This window comes from Pollachius pollachius, assembly GCF_949987615.1.
Source record: "Pollachius pollachius genome assembly, chromosome: 2".
Classification (NCBI taxonomy): domain Eukaryota; kingdom Metazoa; phylum Chordata; class Actinopteri; order Gadiformes; family Gadidae; genus Pollachius; species Pollachius pollachius.
Window position 1 is genome coordinate 9,928,131 of NC_136935.1, and position 17,855 is coordinate 9,945,985.

A 17,855-nucleotide genomic window follows, 5' to 3' on the forward strand; every position below is an offset into this window, starting at 1 on the left:
GTTCGATCCCTAGGAAGGATATGCACGACATTAACCCTCTTTACGATAGAGTTGCTGGGATACCTAATCATTATCCCGCCCCTTTTTCCAGATACTTGTTATGATTGGTTGTGATTTGCTTGCCGTCAACCCGTGATGTCACTCAGCGACGAATTGAAACTAAAACAATACCAAAGGATGATGCATAAAGTAGTTTTGTCTAAATACAATTCCGTTGATGCAAAACAGTTACAAAAAATGTAATGTATCGAAGTCAGACGTACACAAAGACAGCGTGATTGTAAGTTGGATCAAGCTTTTTAATGGACAGTTTGGCACCAGGATCTCCATCAGTTTCAGTTTGTACTTTGACAGCTCAATGCTAGCTTACCAGCCAACAATAGCTAACGTCATTCTTCAGCTACAGCAGGTTGACAAATAATATGTCGTATTTAAGACTCACTGTGTCCATGAGAAGATGTCCATGAGAAGATTGCAAGATGAATCGCTAATGCAGGTAGTGTGTCATGGGTCTTAGGGAACGTTATACTGTTAATAAACGAAGAGCCATGTCAAGTTAGCTAGCTCGTCATATATTGTGGTGGTCGTTTTAGAATCACTTTTGTGAAAACCCTTTGCTCTGCAAAGGTGTTCTGGTTGCAGTCTGGGTTGTATAGTCGAGATCGTCAAGGAGTCACGCAGGAACAAATCCCGGTTCGGAAATCGGGAGCTGAATCCGTTTCAGCTGGCAGTCTTGTACCTAACTATACCTAACTAAATTCTGAGATTCACGCCAATTGCTTATATAATATATCAACACACCTCTAGTCAAATGCCTCATTTTTTATTTTCTTGCTTTAGTACCTCCTTTATTTTGACTTGGAATGGTGATGATGATGAAAGTCATGAAAGTTTACATTTTTTCCATCTTTATAGTTTTGATACTTCTACCTGAATTCCCTCAAGATGGATCAAGAAATGGATTCTCAAAAAAGGTACTGACTTGTATATATGTTAACTAACCTGCTTAGATGTCTGCTTAGATACACATGTATTGTGCCTCAGTAAATTTGCTTAATCTCTTATCAATCATAATATGTAGTAAAAACTTGTCTCATGCATATGATAATATCACAATGTGTATGTATATATATTTATATCTATATAATCGAAAACATAATGCACTTATTAGCAAATATTTTACAAAGAAGTGTAATTATATTTTGGCTTTCCAGTGAATGAACCCTACTTTGATCTGTTCATTATAGTGACCTCGTTGCTGTTGGTTCAGAAGTGGACAAGGATATAACAGTAACGCAACACAAAGATAAAAGCGAGCTTCCTGATAATCCAACCATGCCTGAACTGGTAGAATCAATGGAGAATTCCCAAGGGGACATGTCTTCTCAGCATGTCATGGACTTTGGGGCCACGAGTGGACGAGATGATCCCGGCGTCACCCTGGCTAAAGAAGGAACAGCTGAGATGCAATATCACAATGGACAGAAATCAAGCAAGAGGCCGAACTCGCCAGGACCCCACCCGGTTGATTCAGCCTCTGCTTCAAATCAAAGGCCCATCCTCCATCTCAGTTGTAGCCCTAAAAATGTTCTGGATGCACGTGATGATGATGTGGTGATGCTGAGCCCTGAAAGCCCTAAACATCTCCCTGCAGACAGCGCCACTCCGGACAGGGAACCCAAGTTTCTTGATCTAGCAGTAAACACAGACCATTCAGGGATTTCAGAACTGGAATCCGGGCCACCTGTCAAGAGTGTAGATTCCGGATATCTTCCTCAGAACACAGCCCAGGTGGTTGCCACGGTTGCATCCAAGGATGCTGTAAAAACTGCACGCGTTGGCTCTTCTCATACGAAACATGACTCTACTGGACGGCACACAGGAACAACTTTAAAAGGGTAACCATTTTGCCTAACAGCATGTTTAGTTTATTTACCTGTGTATATTTTTCGATGATGGATTCGGAGTAGTCGCATCAGTTGTTCTTTAATGCTTGGATTTCCCTAGCCTCATCGTGAACTCTAGTTAAAGGAGACATATTATGGCGTTTTCATAACAAGTAAACATAGTATTTGAGTTCCAGAAAACATGTTTTTGAAGCTGTTTGCTGGATATAGCTATTTGGAAAAAAAGCCGCTATTCCCCTATGTTTCAGTCCCTTCAGAATGCGCTGTTTCTGGTGTCTGTAGCTTTAATGCAAATGAGCTGCTGTCCATTGACCAATGAGCTGTCAGGCAGAGCCACAGCATGGAGGAGAAGGGATTATTGCTGTTTGCGGACTCCTGGAGCTCTTTTTCTATATAATATAATAATAATGATAATAATATTATGTATGGGTATTTATATAATATTATATCTAATATCACGGCCAAAAGCTATGTGCGCCTCGGATGATATTATGAATCATTAAGACTGCGTCTGACGTCTCGTAGTGGGGGATATCTCGGCCATGGTTGAGAAGAATTGGGGGAAAGGAACTTTGGCCTTGACTCTTTGAAGACCATGAACTGCGACACGGAGGAGAAAGGGATTGTACTACGGGAGCTGAGCTGCCGGACTGCCGCCGAGCTCCCTGCACCGGAGCTGCCGGACTGCCCCCAAAACTTCGGCGGCACCACCGGAGCTGCCGGACTGCCGCCGTCGAAGCCGTTCAGCCGCCTTCGGCGGCTCCGGCAGTCCGGCAGCTCTGGCAGGGTAGCCTACTCCGGGAGCTGAACTGCCGCCGAAGCTTTCCAGCTGCTCCAGCGGGTGTCCTGCGGGAGCTGAAAAGTCTGGCGGAGGTAGCTCGGCGGCAGTCCGGCAGCTCAGCAGCTCAGCTCTGGGAGTACAATCCCTTTCTCTGCCGGACTGCCTCCCCCCGCCGGAGCAGCTCCGGAGGAGGAGACATGGAGGAGAAAGGGATTGTATTCCCGGACCTGAGCTGCCGCCGAGTTCCCCACGCCGGAGCTGCTTGTCCGCTGGTCCACAAAATCGTAGCTTTGCTCTGATTGGAGGGGAGTGGGGAAGTGGGAGGTAATATTCAACTGTGCCCCCTTCCTACGTAGGAGGGGGCGCCGAAACTGACTCGCTCGTTTGGTAACTGTAGGCGGGGTACTTTCAGAATTGCATATCTCACTTAAAAAATCATGTACAGACTTTTTTCAAAGTTCGTATGCGTGTTGGAGCACCAAAGACCCAAAACAACACCCTAAACCCCCAAAGTTTTTTTCATAACATGTCCCCTTTAAATAGTTAAGTTAAGTTAAATAGGACTCTAAACTTAGATGCTTATCTCAGATTAGAGTCCTATTTCACTTCATACAGCATGGTTCTAACACGTAAAAAATAGCCTTTTTGGAAAGAAACAGGGCCGAGTTGCAAAGTAAAAAAATCGATGAATATTCAGATACCTATATTCTACTTAAATCTCATCGGGATAATGCAGAATATGCTGTTTTCTTACAATCGTTACAGCAAAAACGTACAGCAAAGAATTTGTTGGCCATGTTGGATTCCGTCTATGACGCATACACACATTTTCTTGTACTTTGCAACTTGTTTTGCAACAGTTTCTCACCAAAACGGCCCCTTCCTACAGTTGAACACTACCTCCATTGGGTTAGATTGGACTCCATACTGAAATAAGAGTCTGCATGGCTGGATTACCGGACAGGGCTGGGGCTGCTCTCCATCGAATGTCAGCCCTTGTGCGCTGACCCCTTCCTCCTGCTCCCTCTGTCCCGTTTTCAGCTTTGCGTTCTCACAGGACAAAATGGACAAGCGGTGGCTGGGGACCCCCATCGAAGAGCTGAACCGAATGCCCCAGTGTGCTCCTCCTCTGTCCCACCTGAAGCCCACGCCCAGCCACACAGTCACAGTCAGGGTGAGCTCACCTTTTGTGTTTGGTTGCCGTTTGTCTCACGGTTGTTTGTCAGTCAGACATGCAAAGCTGTTAGTTTGTGAAATACAAGCGCACAACAACAGGTCACACGTGCGGGCTTACAAAACCATGTTGATGTTCACACACACACACACACACACACACACACACACACACACACACACACACACACACACACACACACACACACACACACACACTACTACAAGTATAAGGAAATAATGAATTAATATCATTAATAGAAGCTGCAGATGGTTGTACCTGATGCACCTGTTGTTGTTTGTAAAGGAATGATATATTGGCCATTTGGTGGATATTCAACTATAGTGAGTGCATCCATTCTTAGCACCCTGCCAGTTTTTAACGCCATGCTCGACAAGTTGAGCTAGACAGAACAACAAATTAGGCAGCAGGGGCACTTGAGCTAAGCTATGCATAAAAGAGGTTATTACCGCCATGGTGGATCGTGTCTGTCATTCAATGTATGAGGAGAGAGTTGTTGTGAATAGGGAGAATTGAGTCAGGCAGTGTGAAGTCAGCACGCAACCCCCTGAGGGCCTCTTGTCAGTAAAGCTCCCATCACACTGCCGTATCCTCCTCAATCAGTCCCTAAGGAATACCAACACACACGCACATGCACAGAAACGCATACACATACACAGAAACACACATGCACACACATATACACACACAAACGCATAAAAAAAGTGAAGCAGCTGGCATGAATTTTTAGTTTTTTTCTGCCATCAGATGATGTTGTTGCTATGATGGTCATAATCATGTCTATAGATGCAGTAATATGCATAACACTCTATCACGTCAAATTGTAACATTGTGATACACCCTCCAGGGCTAAAAAATAAAAGATCTAGTTGGATCAAATCTCTAATTTGTATTTATTCAAGTTGTCATTCTTAAATAGTATGGTATGAGTAGTAGAGCATGAGTAAACTATACTCTATTTCTGGGGTCGACAACCCTAGGCACGTGTGCCACCACTGGCACGTGGCAGTATAATCATTTGGCACACTTGAAAAAAATAAAAAAATCGTATTTTTTTTATTTTACTATTAGAAAAATTCACCGCACAATGCGGCAGCAAAATCAATACTACCGATTTTTTTTTTTTGCACTTTATTCTGTTTCGGGCATTTCCTCCCAGTGCAATGTTGTGAGTAATTGAGAAGAAAATTTTTAAAATATTGTAGCAAGTGGCCTGTATGCGTCGCTTTCACATGGTTTTGCAAAGCTGTACATGTCTTAAAGATATTGATGTGGATGGTTCCAACATTCTCATATATTCTCGTTTTTTACATTTCTCACAGTGCAAATATGTTTTTGAATGAGTTTCTGAAAGTGGTGTATCAAGATGGGACATATGTAATTATAATTTTTAAGCCCATGTTGCAAATATAACAACAAAAAATTTTCAAATGTTGATGCATGATTGTGGACTATAAGGAAATAATACAATTCCAGGTCCTCTGGAAATGTTTTTGGTCGCTGTGTCATAATTCATCTTAATATTTAATATATTGTTGCTTAAGGCACACTCATTAACGAAAAAATGTCAAACTGGCACTACATGTTGAAAAGGTTGCTGACCCATGCTCTATTTCATCCATAAAGTGACTCTTGAAATCACTCAATACAATCAAAACCAAGAAGTTTGTCTGCTCTATTTCTTCTTGAGTAAACCCGACCTGTACCCTCACTGCACCCTTCTTTTGTTCTGGATGTTCCAGACAGACCTCCTGAGAGAGGGAGAGGTCCCCCAGCACTACCCGTCTAAGTTCAAGGACGCATGGGACGACATGTCCGTCAAGATGCCCTGCTCCGAGAAGAACCTCTTCCCCGTGGAGACGGAGGTACCGGCAGACACGAGGCCCACGACACTTCAAATGCACTGAAGGATAACCCCTTGGGACGGCTATCTTGGTTTCAAGGGGGTCCAATGCATGTAGAGGTCCTTAGAAGAGGATGTGATAAAGTGGTTCTTTTATATTGTGGTTTTTCTAACCTCAATACACACAAGGACACAAGTTCTTTGCAATTAAGGCCCTCACATTCACCCATTCATGCACGCACAGACACAGACAGACACTAGGTCATCCTTGAGCAAAATTCCCTAATCCACAACAATGGCGGTAAGACGCTTTTTTTTAAGACACGTTTGTTAATGAAAAAATATTAAATACTATGAACCGATTACCAAATCTAACCAGTAACCCTCCTTTTACCAGAAGACGGCAACCCTAACTTGAGACAGTACGCAAAGCTGGTCAGCAGACATGTTTCTCAGTAAGGTGTGTATGTGGTGTGGTGTGTTGTGTAGGTTGGAGGCGGTGTACAGAGCCGATGGGTGCTGATCCAGACTGCCCTAACGGGCGAGTTCAGGAGTTCCTTGGACCTCAAGGTAAGGAGCACAGAGATGGTCACTCTCATGAGGTTCTGATGCAGAGCTTAAAGAATGTCTTAGGTTTACTTTTCAGCCAAAAGCCTGTATGTATACATTCAAGTGTGCAGTTGTTGGATCCAAACCCAATTCCATAAACAACCACAGGATGGCAGAGTTAAATTCACCCATATTCAATTAGGAGTTGGTTTAAAACAATTGCTGTATTTACCAGATGATGGGTAAATGCACACCTTATATAAGGTCCCCATCATCAATCATTTGCTGTGTTTTAAATCGAAAAAACCTTTGTAAAAACCAAAGTGTATTTCTTGCATACAGGATGCGATACTGAGGTACAACATAGCCCACGCCAAGAAGTGGGACTTCACGGCCCTAAACCTTCTATGTACAGAGGTAAGATTTGTATGCCAAAAGATAAGACTCTATTCCGAAAAGATGAAAGAAACAGTGCAAAATCCCAGACAGAGCTTAAGATCTTTGAAGCACCAGGGTGGAGGTATTTGGGAGAAGAGGTTGTGGTGGGGGCAACCGTTGGCTGGTGCTGGGGTCTCATTGATGATTAATGGTGTCGTAGATGTGTGAATATTTATTGTTCCACATTCTATTAAACCAGAATATATCGTATCTGCCGGCTACATCATATCACTTAATCCTCCCCTTCGCTGTTAAATTGACGGCTGTCTTGATGTACCAGCGTACCACGTTTGTACGTGACTTACCTGTTGAAAGACTCATAAATCAATGGTATTATCTTGCACCCTGAGCCTGGTGTTCTTCCCTTTTAAGCGGTCAGTTGAACAGCCTCACTGGTCTGGTCTAACGAGGAGCTCTGCTGCTCACAGCCTTGTTATCTCCAAGCAAATCAGATGTTTGTCGGCCCACCCACGTGAATCCTCCCCGCCTGCTAGCTGGGACAAACGGAGTGTGGGTGCGTGTATGTGTGTGCACAGGTGTAGTGTCTGCATGTGCCTATGTGCACCTGTGTTTGTGTGTGTGTTTGAGCAAAAATACACATGTTGCCGGTGTGTATGTGTGTGCACACCTTCCAGTTAGGAGGGATGGGGAAAGAGCATAGCAGCAGCAGCTGTTTCAGGTGAACCAAGGGAATCCCTATCATCCCTAGCAGTGTGTGGTAGACAGCTTCCCTGTCTCTCACACACACACACACACACACACACACACACACACACACACACACACACACACACACACACACACACACACACACACACACACACACACACACACACACACTTTTTTGAATTTAGACTACTGAGAAACATTGAATTGTGCCCCGCCAGGACTGATTCTTGGCTGCAATTAGTATTTTCCAACTTTATTCATTGTCATTTTTCTTCAACATTTTAAGATTTATTTTACAAATTCATGCAAATAAGTTATTTGGCAGATGCTTTTATCAATGGTTATGCTTATGGTGGACCAACATGCAAAACGTTAAGGAGCAGCTATGGAGTGTAAGCCACGTTGCCTGGCATCATTCTTAGCACAAATTTAGTTTTCAATCTTCAATTTGTAGCTGTGCCTTGGCCTGGGTTTCATAATACTGTTCTTTCTGTTCTACACAGTCAAATATATAGACTGCTTTCTATTATTAATTCACTTGTGTTACTTTTTCTCTTTATGCTTCCTAGATTTATTCTAAAGCCATTCATGAGCTTATAGTATAATATAGTTTTGTGTATTCTGGTCTTCTGTTGCAGAATACCATTTTGCTGCCAGTATTTTTTCACTGTGTTGTTCCAACGGCAATAAGAAAATCTTACAATTTAGGGGGGGTAATGATATATGTTTTTCAATTAAACAAAAAGCAAGATCATTTATCTTTTTTTCTTTTACTCTGCATAGCTGATTGGAGTAGTGCAATTAATCGATCAGCGTCGCTGCCCCACTGCTGGATGCATTGAGGGGAAACACTGGGTGTAGCCGTTGGCTAACAGTGGGAATAGATAGAATGTAAGAATGAGGGAGGGGTTTCCCAAAGCAAGGCTTGGTGCCATAGATTCTCTCTAGAGTGGCCTTTTCCCTGAATAGAGGCTGTATATAGAGGATCGTCCATTTACTGGCCAACCCTCTGAACAGGCAAAGAGGCAGAAACCCTTGAACAAATACATTTCACTTTCAGTCAGAAGCTAAACTTGTTGTTGTAAATAACTTTTTTGTCGTTGTAAATACGGATTTCACCAATTTAGTAATGACTCAGCCCACATTCGGCCACCCTCTGCGCAAACTGGCTGTTTCTTCCTCCCTCTTAATCAGCTTCTTAGAGAAGGGCATCAGTAACAGTGCATCAGATCAATAACTGCCGTGGCCGTTTTACAGCTCAGTCTAATTTAATTAAAAGTTCCATTGAATGCTATGGAAGGGGAAACCACCCTTCACATCTGCTCTGTTGCATCAGCAAATAGCCAACCAGTCAGATCCTGCTGATGCTTTTAGCTGCGGATGACTGGAGCTGGGGTACGTCCAGGTTTATACAGGGAAAAAGGTTCAAGCGCTGGAAGTGATACACTTATACAGCGATGGTGTGTGTGTTTTCCTGATAAGTGTGTGACAAAGAGTGTGCTGGTGAAATGTTCACTGTTTTCATGTCGATGTGATGCCCCAATGTTGTGTCGCGACCTTGGGGTCACGACCCCACACAGGGTCACCTGATGAGGTTATGACATTCAGAAGGAGATTGCTGAGTTTTATGCTGTATGTTTGCGTTGTTGCATTGTTTACACTGACCTTTCAAGTGTGTCTTCCTCCGTTCCTGGAGTCTGTTGCACAGCATCTTAGGAAGGTATTGGATCTGCATAACCGTACTGAAGATAATTTACGGTCATGTTCTAATTGTATTTTTATATGCTATTAGGAAAGGACAGTAAATTGTCTTGCCATACCCTCCCAAGTGAAAGTGTCACAATGTTTATTTGGTAACCAATGCCCTGACTCAACGTTGTGAGCCAGTTAGGTGTAAGATATAGCTTAATTTGAAATAGAGGATGCAGACATGTACCAGTAATTGCATATGAAAGGCACCCATGGACATGGTTGACTTCCTAACACGGGCCTATCCCTGCATTTCACCCTGCTTGATTTACTTTATCACATGTTTACAATTATCAATTACTTTTGAGTTATCAATTTCCCGTATAAATGTATGTGTCAATGATTTCTCAATTCGTCTCATGTTGACACTGCTACATGGTAATATTATGAATGAAGCAGAGGTTACATTGCATTGCAATCTAACGCTAGTAGACCACATTCGCCTGTCCATCTCTCCGTTCTTTTATCAATAAACTCCGGTAGATGTGTGTAAACACACCTAACTTAGTGTATGAATGTAGAATACAGGGCATGGCTCTCCGTGGCTAGCCTCCTTGTGACCTAGCCCCCCCTGCCATCCATCCCGCCCCAGAGGAGCGCTTTATGATGTCAGTGCACCCATTAATCCTGACAGTGTTTAGGCGGACATGCTCTGCAGCCATGTGAAATGCCCACGGCCAAATTGGAGACTCCATTTCCTGGTTTAGAAATCACGCATTCCCCCCCCCCCCCCCCCTCCCACCTCCCTCCCTCTCTCCCACTCTCTGACTCTCGCTCTCTCTTTCTCCCCCCCCCCTTCCAATTGGTCATCTGCATTTGTTCGAAGAAGGTCCATTTAATCAGACCGGCTACCCAACCCTCCTCCCTAACCTTAATGGAAGCAGGCTGGTGATAGATGACTCTGACACCCCTAGCCAATACACTCATAACTGATTGCGCAGTAAATCTGGTTGTATGATAGAATTACTGGACAGTTATTTTAAAGGGGGGGGGGTTGCTGGGTTGCTGAGGCAGGGGCTTCAGCTGTGTCTACGGATGATGCGAGCCCAGCACATTTTAGCTCCCGAGATTAATGGCAGTTGGGGAGGAGGAGGGTAGGGGAGCACATTTGGTGCGTCGTCACCGGCTCTGCCGCTGTTTTTATTTTATTTTGTCGTGAATTTATATTTAACGGCACACAATGTACCATGACGTATATCTATTTATTTTAGTCATAAAGCACAAGAGAAGGACGGAGGGGGTGCTACCCCATTTAGGAGCCACTCGGCGGTGAGGTTCATAAAGCTCTACGCCGTCAGAGATCCCTCCACGCCAGACATATGGTTATGGGGCGTTTAGTTCCCGGTAAACACCTGGGAGGTGCAGCTGGCCTCTCGGGTGTCTGCAGGGCTGAGTGTCTTCCCGGGTACTGGGGTGTGATTAAAGTTATGAAGAGCACCCATTCCCGCTTTGATGGGAGTGAAGGAAATGGGCCCGCGCACGCACGCACAAGCACTGTGTCCATTCACAGACAATCCTGATACCACTCTACCGCCTGCACTGTTGAAGATGAAGCCACATTAAGCTGGCTTGTTTTGTTAAACGGCTGTTTCAGTACCTTCTATATATGCCCCTCCCCCCCCCCCTTCTTATCTTGTCTGAAATGTCAATTGTTTTATAGGTGCAGGTTCACTAATTTACAAACAATTCTTGTTAGCATTTAGGAGGAGGAGATAATTAACATCACCTTCTCCCGAGGAATCCCTTAGAGATATCTTCGTTGCACATGGGTTTGGTGTGACAGCAGTGTGGCTGGAAAGCAGAAAAACATATTTCTTGCTTCTTGCGTGCTCCTAGGTTGTTTTTGTCTGTTTGACAGACCAAAGAATGACCGAGGACCTTACTTTGTCAACTTGCAACATAACCTCAGTTTCATCTGGGCGCGCCCATCACATGAACACAGCCAGAGATACAATATTGGAAATAGTATTTATAGTCTGTTTTTCACTGTGGTCTTGCTTTGCCATTTACTATTGGTATTCAGTACTTGTTGTTGCAAAAACCTTCATGCTGACCAAACACAATCTCAGTCCTGGTCAACACAATACTCATGTCCGTCCGTCTGTCCCTCTGGGCTTCTCCTCCTCCAGGTTCTGGACTGCTACGAGGCCAAGGAGCTGTTTGAAGTCCTCCTGCCTGGCATGGTGAAGCTGGCCCTCAGCGCCCCAAAAATATGCACATCGGTATGTAGTGTTATCCACTAACGACTGGCTTCAGATTCCAATGACGCACCATCATCACAGCCTTCTCTAGAACTACTTGAATGGCCAACCGCCACAGCGGTCATATTTAGAGTTTTGAATGAAAATATGAATACATGTGTATCAAGTTCAATGAGCGAATGGACACCGGGGTTGCTTGGAAGCACACACAAGTCTTTTATTTGCATGAGTTACGACAGTCCAGAAATTATAAACCTGCCACTGCGGTCACAGGGAGCGTTTACAGAGACTCTCACAACGTAGTTCATGTGCTACAGTCCTTGTGTCTGCTCCCGATCCCTTCCCACTACAAGATAAAGCAGGCAGGTCAATACACCCTCCCTGATTGGTCTGATTGCGAGCAGGTGTCCGCAATCAGACCAATCCACCCAGCCGATCCGGTGTGCTCCCAACCTGCCCATACTCCCTCCTGCAGGCCAGACGCCGTATGTCCCTCAACAATACGTCATTATGGTATGAACATTTTTTTCTGGAAAATGTGGGCTACTAGTGTAGTAGACCAAAGGAGATGTAATGTAGACACTAGGGGTGTAAATCTCTGGTTTCATCACGATACGATATTAAATCGATTCATTGGACAACGATACGATATTTGCCGATATCAAAAGTCTGCCGCGATACGATATCGATTCAGTGGCCTGCGATCGATAGGAGACGATATCATATGCCCATTTAACACAACCTGTTACATTCACATCAACTCACAAAAAAAACGTAATTATAATTTAAACATTTTATTGCTTTGCTCTTCAAGATGTTAAACAAAAACCATACATTTAAGAGCTTAACTTAAGAGCCTGTAATAGCTTTCAGAACAAATGTATTTCTTTCAGAACAAATGTATTAGTAACCATTTCACCAAAACAATCAATAATATAATAATCAAATGTTTCCTCCAGTGTCCTTTGGGAGGTTTTTCTTTAAAAAACCAACTGGTCAACATGCTCTGCGGACAAAACACTGCGTTCAGAGCTGACAATGTCTCCAGCAGTGCTGAAAACATGTTCTGAAGGTACACTAGTACCAGGAATGCACAGGTAGGTTTTGGCAAGGTTTGCCAGGAGGGGAAACTTAGTCTGATGTGTTTTCCACCACTCCAACACATTACCTTCCATGGGCAAAGGGTCAGTGTCTTTGTACTTGGCAACTTCTGCATGGACTAGGTCTCTGGAGGTCTTTTGCCTTGGGTCAGCAGTGCCGAACGTATCGCCAAAGAGGTCCTGAAATGCCTTCGACTTTTTGGGAGCTGGAAAATATTCTAAAATGACACAGAACAAAAGACTAAATTAATTCAGAAGAAATCTATTTTTATTGCACTTCAAACACTTAACCCTATAAACTCATTTATACACTAAGTCAATAACACTTTCCACATGCAGGAAAAACACACACACACCTTGTTCTTGAGCCTGGGATGTCTCAGGGGTTGGCTCCAAGTCAGGCTCATCATCAGTTTGGTCAGCAGATGAGGGAGGAGGTATGTTCTCCTCAACATTTGTCAAAGTGTCATCCTGTAGATGATCATGATCACACACACAATTAAATGAAAAGCATTTTAACAATAAGAAAAGGCAAGATTTATGAATATATTTTAAATATATTTATATTTTTAAGTGCATCATCAAAGCATAACAAACAATATTATCTTACTTTCTGGTCCCACAGCTCTGAAGCCTCATATGTGATAATCTGGAAGGCCGCTTCTTTCTCCTCCTCACTTAGAAAGGGCAGTCTTGAATCTTGCATCCAAAGCAGATGCCATGTGGAGGACCTGCTGCACATCCTGGTAGCGCTGTGATAGCTCCCTGGACATAGTTTCCTTCATCTCTCCTAGTAAAGCAGTCTTCTTCTGTGATAAGGTAATGCACCAGCAACTTTGCTCTGAGTGGAGCGATGACCGACAAAGTGGGTTGTTTCTCTTCACACATTATTGTGGTGGCGGTTCTGACTGGTCCGAGGAGCTTTACCATGTCTTCTGCAGCAGTGATGTCACTTTCACTGAGTGTGTGAATGTCATTCACACCTTTCCTTATTTTCCTGTCTAGAAGTGAAGTACACACAGCAGCCTGCTGCTCCAAAAATCGCTTGAGCATATCAAATGAGCTATTCCAGCGTGTGCTCACGTCTTGTTTAAGCTTGTGTATGGGGATTCCAAGCAACTTTTGGTTCTCTTTTAAAACTGCCGTTGCTACCGTGCTCCGGTGAAAAAACGTGACGATTCGTCTCACTCTGCCCAAAAGACGAGTTGCACCCGCACATTTTAGGCCTCTGTGTGGCCAAATTAATTGTATGCCCGAAGCACTTGATGTGGGGTGACATTTTCGCCTCTGCTCCGGCTACCGTCATATTGCTGGCGTTATCTGTGACAAGTGCGGGATTTTTGTCGCGAATATTCCACTCTTCACATGCCTCTCTCAAAACTGCCGCAAGATTTGCACCCGTGTGAGAGTTGTTCAAAACACGAGTCTGAAGAACAAAATTCTTCATCTGCCAGTCAGCGTCAATATGGTGGCTGGTCACGGTTACTTACGCTTCTGTTGTACAGGACGACCAGCCATCTGTAGTCAGAGCGACTCGTTTTGCTTCCATCAACTCACGTTTAACGTTGTCTTTAGCTTGATTGTATAGCTTCGGTATGCAAGTTTCACTGAAACACTGTCGGGATGGGATTGTATATTTTGGCTGCAGAGTATGAAGTAGCTCACGAAAGCCGGCGTTCTCGACAACACAGTACGGCCTCATGTCTTTGCAAATGAAATGTGAAATGGCAGCTGTGATACTCATTGCTCTTTTGGAGTTGTGGTTCAGTTTTTGTGGGAAAAAACTGCTCAGGGCTGGTGTTGTTGGCAATGCTGAGCTGCCGTCGAACACATCGACGACGTTGCCGCGTGCTTCATGGGGGTCAATGCCGTGTTTCTTTTTGAGGTGCCCGGACAGGTTAGTTGTATTTCCCGAATATTTAATGTTGGATCGGCACTTTTTGCATATAGCATGCGTTTTGTCCGTTGACCAGTCTTTTTTCAGAAATCCGAAATATTTCCACACCGCTGACTTGTATCCGAGAGGGGATACAATAGCCTCGGCATCATCTTGGCCGTTAGTAGGATTAGCCGTGCTGCTGCTAGAAGCCAAACTAGACACCCTCCCATTCAAACATGTGCTCTTCGCGCTCATGATTGCCTCGTTTAACAGGTGAACCAGTAACGCACATGAACGGCTTGGCGCGCTTGGCCGGAAATAGTGTCACAAACACCCGCGCAAGGAGATTGTCAAAATAAAAGCGTATAATACAGCGATATGCATCGATGTTTGAGCGTTGCATCGATGCATTTGGATCGTTCGCCAATGTATCGATATATCGATGTAGATCGATGTATCGTTACACCCCTAGTAGACACATTATACAGAGCAGATATTACCCACGTTCTACGCATTGCCCGGGTAGCAACAGCAGCCACGATGGGGGCAGGAATCAAGTGTGGAGGGACATTTTTAACGGCCATCATTTGTCGGCTGGACCATGCCCGTCGGTTGGAAAAGTTGGCGTTTCAATAACCGTAGATTGAAGTAAGATTTCATACTGCCGTCCATTTGGTTGATTCGATTTGGTTTCATACTAGACTCTGTTCATTTATACGTTTTTTTATTCCATATTATTGATGTAATTTATTTACTAAGGCAAAGAGTGTACCTTATTGGCGGGATATTTAGATGCAACGGCAACAAGTACAGGACAGCAGAAGACTTTGAACTAAATGCCTTGAATGCCCTAATGCTGTATGTCAATGTTAAGACAACCTCACAATCTAATCCACGTTTGATACGATCTCCTAAGTGCCACATCCCTGTACCTTCTCGTTATCCGTCATGGACGATCTCGGAATGCCAACATCTGCATTCCTCTAATTCAATTCCTTATCGCAGAGCTATGGGAGTAATTAAATAACAGCCATTTCTTTGGCTGGAGAAATAATCTCCTTGTATTTTTTTCTTCAGTGCAGACGAGGCTTGGCTTGAGCACGTCGGCTGTGTTTTATAACAAAGGGCACCGTGGGACTTGTGCTCGTCAGCACGCCGTAGCCCCCGCTAATGTTTAAGTGGGTGGGTTATTAGAGGCTGGTATCGATCAACCCTCAGCCCGGCCTTTGGAGGCTCTTTAGGCATAATCAGTGGAGATGGATAGGCCCTACCACCAGGGTCCAACCGCACTGACCAGGAGGGGGGGGGGAGCCTTAATTACTGGCAGCCATTTAACTAATGGAACTCAGCCTTCCCCCTGTTTTACGGCGCAGGGCTAACATGGCTAAACTAATTACCCTCCCACATCAGGAGATCCTTCTGCCCAAAACCACTGTGCTGCCTGGCCACCTACGTAGTGTTGGGGCAAAATAACCTGCTGAGCACATCACATGTACATTATAAATATAGCTAACTCCTACCTCTAGCTTAATGAGCACATCACATGGCAGTCACCTTATAATATAGTCAACTTTTAACACATAACACATACATGAGAATATAGTCAGGTCAGGGCCAGAGCCAGGGCCCCATATCTCCTTCCGGCAGATGGTAGACACTCAGACAATGCACCAGTCATCCTCAAGGATGGGAGGACCACAACAGGTGATGCTCTGAAGCTCTCCCCCGTAAGGAGGAACACAAGAAGATATACATGCATACACTAGTGCCTGGGAACCAAGGTCAAGTAAAAACACACAGAACCACACACATCTCAAACGCACACACCTCATCACGAGGAGATACAGCATAAGACTGTATCACTCTGAGACTCTTCACCTTCTTCCGAAGCAGACCTTCCACGGAGGCGAAGCTCCGGACGAACCATCAGCGCTGATTAGGGACTTAGACATATTCGATTTCTCACGCTTATGACTCTGTATAACCGTTGCCACTTTACTTAATAAATCCAAGGTCCTCGTGCCGATAGACTTTATTACCTCTCCGTCTCATTTCATCTGGTCCAGTAACTAGCCAGACCGTTTTTCCCAACAGTAGCCATGCGATGCTCCATCGCTCTCCTCTCTCGCTCTCTCTCACTCTCTCCCTTTCTCTCTCTGTGTCTCTGTCTCTGTCTCTGTCTATTTCTCCCTCTCCTCCTTTTTATTAATGTCCTCATACAAGGTTATCCAGCGTCCACCATGTTCTCTCCATGCCCCTGTCTGCGTTGTGTATTTGATAATTATTAACGTGTGTGTGTGTGTCAGCCCATCCCCCTGCTGAAGGCCAGGCAGAACCACTCCCTGACTCTGTCCCAGGAGCAGATCTCCTGTCTCCTGGCCAACGCCTTCTTCTGCACCTTCCCCAGACGCAACTCCCGCAAGTCAGAGTACTCCAACTACCCCGAAATCAACTTCTACAGGTAACGGATCGCAGCCACGCCAGCGTTATGGGCCTTCAAGATATTGAATAAAGCTATTGTGGCAATTGAGATTCATAAACCATGCTGGATGAAACAAGTTGGCAGGCATTTTATGCACTGACATACCTTGTTGGATTGACTGGGAGACTGATTCTCTTGTTTTTTGATGAATCTATTTATTAAATTCGATTATTTATAAATTATTAATTATTATTTGTGAATACATTTTGTTTGTTTGTCTGTTTTAATATCTGACGTAATAATCATGACGCACTTAATCATGAAGCAGTTCTAAGGCTTTCACATTCCATTTTAATTAAGATCCCAGAAGAAAAAGACAATTCAGCCTCAACCCAAGTCCTCTAACAGAGTTCATCAGTATACACCAAAGAAGTAAAATCAAATACAATTGCAATGTTGAAAACCTGTTTGATTTCGTGGGGCATGCGACCTACGGTATACACACTACCATAAGGGGGCACTGCAACCTTGGACATGCTTTCATTAGGCTCTGTAATCATCTTTCAGCCTGTGCACTGTGAGTTTTGACTCTCTTAGGAGAACACCAAAGCATATGTTTAGAGAAAAATAAAATTACACAAAGTTTTCTCTCCCCCCAATGTGGTCTGTCACATTTAACTGTGCACTATAAGCGTCTCTGTCACAGTAAAACTCTGATAGGGATAGGCCCATCCATGGGGAGAGTGGTTTGTGTCTCTGGGTTGGCAGATCGTCTCTGAGCTGCTTGGTTCCCTGTCTTGGTGTGTGTGTGTGTGTGTGTGTGTGTGTGTGTGTGTGTGTGTGTGTGGCGTGCGTTTACTTGTGTGGTAGACGTTGTCACTGTAGGAGTGTTTTATGGCTGATGTCTTCTCCTGCCTACTCAGACCCAGTGATCCGGTCAGACGTGTGTGTGTGTGTGTGTGTGTGTGTGTGTGTGTGTAGGCGGGCCACAGCGAGGCTAATTGAAACAAATGTATGTTGTGATAGAGTGAGATAAAAAAAACAAGCAACAACAAGTGCCTATCTGTGGTCTACCCTCTGCGTCGTGACGGCGCCATGGTGAGCTATCACTTGTGGTGCTGC

General features: G+C 44.3%; 1 protein-coding gene across 2 annotated transcripts in view; it reads left to right on the top strand.

Annotated features, from left to right (window-relative positions):
* The first annotated feature begins 137 nt into the window (after positions 1-137).
* Positions 138-17,855, top strand: part of parga (poly (ADP-ribose) glycohydrolase a) — a 36,090-nt gene continuing 18,372 nt past the window's right edge. Inside the window, exons 1-9 of one of the 2 annotated variants that reach the window (XM_079730530.1) lie at positions 138-280; positions 916-974; positions 1,248-1,898; positions 3,730-3,862; positions 5,626-5,748; positions 6,216-6,296; positions 6,618-6,692; positions 11,261-11,353; positions 16,618-16,772. In XM_079730530.1, the coding sequence (XP_079586656.1) occupies positions 946-974; positions 1,248-1,898; positions 3,730-3,862; positions 5,626-5,748; positions 6,216-6,296; positions 6,618-6,692; positions 11,261-11,353; positions 16,618-16,772 (1,340 nt within the window). In that variant the 5' untranslated portion in view covers positions 138-280; positions 916-945. The other variant, XM_079730531.1, reaches the window with a different exon arrangement.